Here is a 7,211-nt window from a genome sequence, read left to right on the forward strand (position 1 = left end):
CTTTACAAAGTCCCGAATTGACTCAAATGATTCACGAATTGAATCAAATGATTCGCGAACCCACTACAAAGTCCCGAGTTGACTCAAATGATTCGCGAACACACTACTGTACATGTCCTGAAATGAATCAAATGATTCATGAACCCACTACGAAGTCCCGAACAGAATCAAATGATTCGCAAACACGCACCAAAATCCTGAATTGAATCAAATGATTCACAAACACTCTACAAAGTCCCGAATGGAATTGAATGATTCACAAATGCACACGAAAACCCGAATTGAATCAAATGATTCGCGAACACACTAAAATGTCCCTAATTGACTCAAATGATTGGCAAACTGAATCAAATCATTCGCGATCACACTCAGAAGCCCCAAACTGAATCAAATGATTTGCGAACCGCTTCGATTTGTGAATGCACACCAAACACCCGAATTGATTCAAAAACCCACTATGAAGTCCCGCAGTTTAAATGCAGCTTCAAAGGACAATTCAAAAAATGACAATTTATATACTTTTCGAGTTTTATATACTTGTTCAAGTATGTCAATAAATTCCAATCTTATTTTCTCCTTCAACTTCAAAATCGTCCTACATCGCTGCAGAAGTACCAACCCAGTGTTTACAAAGTGAACACGCAAAGAAGATCAAACGCCCATAAAAATATAAAATATTGATGTAGGAGTTTTTCAACATACCCTAACTATCTTTCATGTTAACATGAAGAAGTGTTATATATTTAAGATGTCTAGTTATAAATATGATTTCAGATGTGTTTAGTTTTGTTGAGTGTGGTCATAGAATGAGTAAACATGTTGATGGTGGGATAACAGTGAACTCACAATTGTGACCAACCATAAAACAAAAAAAACAAAAAAATTTCACACACTTTTCCAAAAAAAAAAAATGTAAAAAATAATTATTGATTATTTCTCAGTGGTTACTAATGACACATCATTTGGATATTTTCATGTCTGGGACAAATGTGGAATTAAATTAGTCATGAATTAAACTTTAAAGATCCTATCCGATGTGTCTGGTTCATTGTGAGATCTTTGTGTGGTTTTATCTTTCTGATGGTTTGTTCAGGTCCAGTGGTCGCAGGAGTTGTGGGAACTAAGATGCCGAGATACTGTCTGTTTGGAGACACGGTGAACACAGCGTCCCGCATGGAGTCCAACAGCGAAGGCAAGAAAGACTAACCTTAGAATGCTGTTGTGAATAGTTTAGTACTGTATGAATAATAGGTTACATAAATATTAAATAGTATGTTGTTACTGTGTGATTGGCATGGGAAATCTTATGCCTTCATTACAGCTTTATATGAAAGGTGACAGGAAAATGTATAAATTACAAAAGTTTGACAGAAATGTACAGAATGATCTAAAACAAGAGTGTGGTTTTCTCCAGAGCGATGTTTTGTTTTCTCGTGATGGTTTAATGGGTTGTTTTGTGTGCAGCACTGAAGATCCAGTGCAGCTCCAGCACATTTTACCTGCTGGAGGAGATCGGCGGATACCTGCTCACCTGCAGAGGAGTCTTACAGGTCAAGGTGAGACATGCTCCTGTTCAACTCACTGACAAACACAACTCCCTGCATCATTTTACAGGATTTAACTGAACATATTTAATAATAATAATAATAATAATAATAATAATAATAATAATAATAATAATAATAATAATAATAATACATTTTAGGACAATATGTAACCAGTTTAAATTTTTTATTTTTTAAGTTTTCTGGATTACATTTTTTTTTTTTAGTTTAAAATTTTCTAGATTTTTTTAAAGGGTAAATTAAATGTTAATCAAAAGTAATCAAAAACCAGGCCCAATTAAATGTAAAAAAAATTCTAAATTTAAATTTGAAATCTATTTTTAAAAATATGAATGAATGAATGAATGAATGAATGAATGAATGAATGAATGAATGAATATGAGTGAATTCAGTCCTCAGAGGAGAAAGAACGACTGCGCGTAAGTGGCTGCTTTAATACTATTTCAGTAGGCGGTCGTTACATTGAGTTGCTGCTAAAAGCACTCTGCCGGTTCTATTTCTATTTATTTACTTATTCGTTCCTATTTACATTGAGTTGCTACTAGAAAAGCACTCTTTCTTCTGTTTTTTGCCTTGCTAGTGTTTTTGATTAAATTGTAGTTTTGATTGCACTTATTAAAATTAAAAACTGAGCAGACGGCCAAGGGAAGCTTTTGTTATTCATATTGTTCCCTTCCTGAGCAATTAAAAGTGCAAAGTTTGTTGCATTTGAGTTTCGATTTGAGCCATTTTGCATGCGTGCGATACATTTGCGGCTGACTGAGCCTAGGAGGCGTCCCTAGCTGTAATCAGTAAAGCATTGTTTGGTTGTGTATTTAACTGCGTCATACCAGCTGAAGCTGAAGCGTCAGCGGAAGGGTTCAGCCTCCTCGCGTGAAGACCAATGAGAGTAAAGACCTGCGACTTTTCCTGGGCGAAACCGACAACGCACTTAAGTACTCCTTTCCTTTATTTCACTCTTCTTTGTGTCCTCCTCTATCATGTGTTTCCAATTCAGGGGTGTCTTCACATCGCTCTAACATCACACGCACACGTCGACACAATCTTTCTAACCTGCGTCCTATCGACACCTCTTCCACTGAACTGTTCTCTTTCACAGTTGGACTCTGGGACTGTCAGTCAGCTGTCAACAAATCTGAATTCATTTTGGCATTTTCTTTGCAATCTGGCCTGAACATCCTAGGTTTGACTGAGACCTGGATTCGTCCAGAAGACTCTGCAACCCCAGCTGCTCTTTCTAATAACTTTTCCTTCTCTCACACCCCTCGTCAGACTGGAAGGGGCGGCGGAACTGGATTGCTCATTTCTAACAACTGGAAATACTCAACTCATTCTCCTCTGTGCAATTATAATTCATTCGAATCTCATTCAATCACTGTAACATCTCCTATCAAATTCCATGTTATGGTAATTTACCGCCCTCCTATTCAACTTGGCATCTTCTTAGAAGAGCTAGATGGGCTGCTGTCCTCATTTCCAGAGGATGGCAGTCCACTTCTAGTCTTTGGGGACTTTAATATTCACCTGGACAAACCCTTTGCTGCAGACTTCCATTCACTCCTAGCTTCATTTGATCCAAAAGGCATAATCACTACATACACTCATAAATCCGGCAACCAACTTGACCTCATTTACACACGCAATTGTATTACAGACAACGTCTCGGTCAAACCCTTACACATCTCTGACCACTTCTTCATTACCCTTAACCTGCATCTTGCCATTTGTGCGCCCCTAACCCCTCTACCTGTTACTTTTAGACGAAACCTACGCTCTCTCTCACCCTCCCACCTTTCTTCCTTAGTGTCCTCCTCTCTTCCCTCTCCAACCCACTTCTCATCCCTGGACACTAATGCAGCAACCGACACCTTATGCTCCACTCTTACCTCTTGTCTAGATGATATATGCCCTCTCTCCTCCAGGCCAGCACGGGCTGCTCCTTCGAACCCTTGGTTATCCAATGTCCTTCGTGAACATCGGTCCAAACTTAGGGCAGCCGAGAGAAAATGGCACAAATCTAAGGATCCATCTGACTTGAGTATGTATCAGTCTCTGCTTTCATCTTTCTCAACCCAAGTACAAACTGCCAAATCTTCATACTTTCACAACAAGATCAACAATGCTCCGGACACACGCAACCTTTTCAAAACTTTTAATTCACTGCTTTGCCCCCCTCCACCACCTCCCACAACTTCTATAACAGCTGATGATTTCGCCACATTCTTTACAGACAAAACTACATCTATCAGTAGTCAGTTCTCAGCTCCACACAAACAGGAACTAAAATTGACCACACTCACGGCTGGAACTCCCCTCTTCTCCTTCTGTCCCCACTCTGAGGCAGAAGTATCCAAACTTCTCCTCTCCAGCCATCCGACGACATGTCCCTTAGATCCTATCCCCTCAAACCTTCTCCAAGCAATCTCTCCTACGATCCTACCAGCGCTCACACACATCATCAACACATCTCTTCTCACAGGCACCTTCCCCAGTACATTTAAGCAGGCCCGAGTAACCCCACTGCTCAAAAGACCTACACTTAACACTTCACTTGTAGACAACTACAGACCTGTCTCTCTCCTTCCATTCATAGCAAAAACTTTCAAACAGCTATCTTTATTTCTCTGACAGAACAATCTACTGGATGCTAACCAGTCAGGGTTCAGGAGTGGCCATTCAACTGAGACTGCGCTACTGTCTGTCACTGAAGCCTTGAGGACTGCAAAAGCTGATTCCAAATCATTTTGCTGGACCTATCTGCAGCTTTTGACACAGTGAATCATCAGATCCTCCTGTCCACCCGCTCATCGCTGGGCATCACAGGGACTTCACTTCGCTGGTTCAAATCCTACCTCTCTGGTAGGTCTTTCAGATTGGCCTGGGGAGGGGAGGTATCCAAAACCCATCAACTGGTCACTGGGGTTCCTCAGGGGTCAGTTCTTGGACCCCTCCTCTTCTCCATATACACTACATCTCTGGGCCCCATCATACAGGCACATGGCTTCTCCTACCATTGCTATGCTGATGACACACAGCTCTATCTTTCATTCAAACCAGATGATACATCAGTAGCTGCACGGATCTCAAGCTGCCTGGCGGATATCTCTGCATGGATGAAAAAACACCATCTACAGCTCAATCTAGCAAAGACTGAGCTCCTTGTCTTTCCTGCCATTCCAAATCTTCAACATGACTTCTCCATCCAGTTAGGTTCATCAACAATTACCCCATCGACTTCGACCAGAAATCTTGGTGTAATCTTTGATGACCAATTGACTTTTAAAGACCACATAGCTAAACCTGCTAGATGTTGCAGGTTTGCATTGCAAAACATCAGAAAGATCAGGTCCTTCCTAACAGAGCATGCTGCACAACTCCTCGTCCAGGCCCTGGTCATTTCCAGGCTGGACTACTTCAATGCTCTTTTAGCCGGTCTTCCAGCATGTACAATCAGGCCTCTACAAATGATTCAGAATGCAGCAGCACGGCTCGTCCTCAATGAGCCCAAAAAGGCCCATGTCACACCTCTCTTCATATCCCTGCACTGGCTACCAGTTACGGCTCGCATCAAATTCAAGACACTGATGCTGGCCTATAGGACAGCCACCGGCTCATCACCAGCCTACCTCCATTCACTACTACACATCTACACTCCTTCCAGAAGACAGATCCTCTAGTGAAAGACGCCTTATTGTACCACCACAGAGAAGCATTAAATCACTTTCCAGAACATTCTCGTTCACTGTTCCTGCTTGGTGGAATGATCTTGCCACCGCTATCTGGAATGCAGACTCCTTAACAGTTTTCTAGCGACTGCTGAAAACCCATCTTTTTCGACACTATTTGACTCAATAAAAAAAAATAAAATAAAAATATTCTCCTCTCTTTCTTGATCCTCCCTTTCTAGCCAGTACTCATCTAACTTTGCCTGATATATGGTATTTTTGAGCACTTCGTATGTTGAACAGCCTCTTTAGGATGAATCGCTTGTTGTAATCCCAATTGTAAATCGCTTTGGATAAAAGCGTCTGCTAAATGAATAAATGTAAATGTAAAAAAGGTCAAAATATTTAGGTCAAAATGATCCGAACATGGAAAAAATTGTAATGGCTATATTTCATAAAATATATATTTAATTTTTAAAAATTACATGTATTTTGAGGGTCTTAAAGCATTTGCAGAGTTTCATTCCCTTACTAAAAACTTTTTTGGGGGTATTTTTTTCGGGTCAAAACGGACCTGAATGCTTCACGTCTCGAGGGATAATCATGCTAATACTTTGCTAAAATAACCTAATTAAATCACACCTGAAACTGTAATCTAGTGTCTGGACTGTGTTGTTGTGTGTTTCTCAGGGTAAAGGTGACATGGTGACATACTGGCTGGAAGGCAAGCATTCTGCAGCTCCTGCCAAAGACGTGAAGAAACCCGTAACGCTGCAGGAGAGCGAGAGACCCGCGACCGTCCCGGACACACACACAGACGATTACTCCAGCATCCCAGGAGTCCTCAGCGGCTCCGACAGCTCCGATCTGCTCTGTGACCCCATCTGACGCCCGTATAGAGTCACAGGTGTGTGTTTACCATGAGAAAACAGCTTCAAAAAGAACTTTAGTTTAGCTGCTGTTTATTTAGGATGTCAAATACTGACTTTGATTGTTACTTTAGCTGTGTTTTTCTGTATGTTTGATCAGTCAGTGCTTGTAGCATCAGAGTAACAGCAACAGAGATGATAATCGTAAATACTGGACTACTGATTATATATATTTATTAATAAAAAAAATAAAAACAAATGCATTTGACGTGCTCATATGCCACTTGTTTTTTCTCTAAACTAAGTTTTTTAAAGAAATGAATACTGTTATTCATCAGGGTAGCATTTAATGACGGTAAAGACATTTATAATGTCACAAAAGATTTCTGTTTGAAATAAATGCTGTTCTTTTGAACTTTCTATTCATCTGTGAATCCTGAAAAATAATCATCTATGATGGTTTCCACAAAAATTTTGGTCAGCACAACTGTTTTCTATGAAAGCCCGTTTCTGCCACAAAATAAAAACTAAAAAAAGGTAATTGCGACTTGTCATCTCACAATTTGGACTGTCTTTCTCAGAACTGTGATATATAAATGCATAATTGCAAGAAAAATGGTCAGAATGGTGAGATATAAACTGGCAATTCAGACTTTTTTTCTCCCAATTTTGAGTTTGTGTCCTGCAATTCTGATTTTACATCTCGCTATTCTTTTTTTCTCAGTGCTGTGTGACATAAATGCTCAATTGTAAGATATAAAGTCAGAATTGCTAAATATAAAATCAGAAATGCAGGATATAAACTCACAATTCTGACTTTTTTTCTCAGAAGTGTGAGATATAAACGCGTAATTGCAAGTTATAAAGTCAGAATTGCAGGATATAAATGCACAATTTCGAGAAATGAAGTCAGAATTGTGAGATATAAATTTGCAATTCAGACTTATTTTTCCTTGCAATTCTGACTTTTTTCTCACAATTGCGAGTTTATATTACACAATTCTGATTTTACATCTTGCTATTCTGACTTTTTTTCTCAGAACTGTGAGATATAAATGCACAATTGTGGGATATAAAGTCAGAATTGCAGGATATAAACTCATAGTTGCAAT

The 7,211-nt window shown here is 39.6% G+C and overlaps 1 protein-coding gene across 1 annotated transcript in view; it reads left to right on the plus strand.

The window, feature by feature from the left end:
• The window catches only part of LOC141290689 (atrial natriuretic peptide receptor 1), a 40,254-nt gene extending 34,043 nt beyond the window's left edge, over positions 1-6,211 (plus strand). Inside the window, exons 22-24 of the mRNA XM_073822787.1 lie at positions 1,094-1,192; positions 1,465-1,556; positions 5,921-6,211. Coding sequence (XP_073678888.1) covers positions 1,094-1,192; positions 1,465-1,556; positions 5,921-6,118 — 389 coding nt within the window. The 3' untranslated portion in view covers positions 6,119-6,211. The remainder of the gene's footprint in view (positions 1-1,093; positions 1,193-1,464; positions 1,557-5,920) is intronic.
• The last annotated feature ends 1,000 nt before the right edge of the window (positions 6,212-7,211 follow it).

The sequence above is a fragment of the Garra rufa genome, chromosome 18 (genome assembly GCF_049309525.1).
Source record: "Garra rufa chromosome 18, GarRuf1.0, whole genome shotgun sequence".
In the NCBI taxonomy this organism is placed as follows: Eukaryota; Metazoa; Chordata; class Actinopteri; order Cypriniformes; family Cyprinidae; genus Garra; species Garra rufa.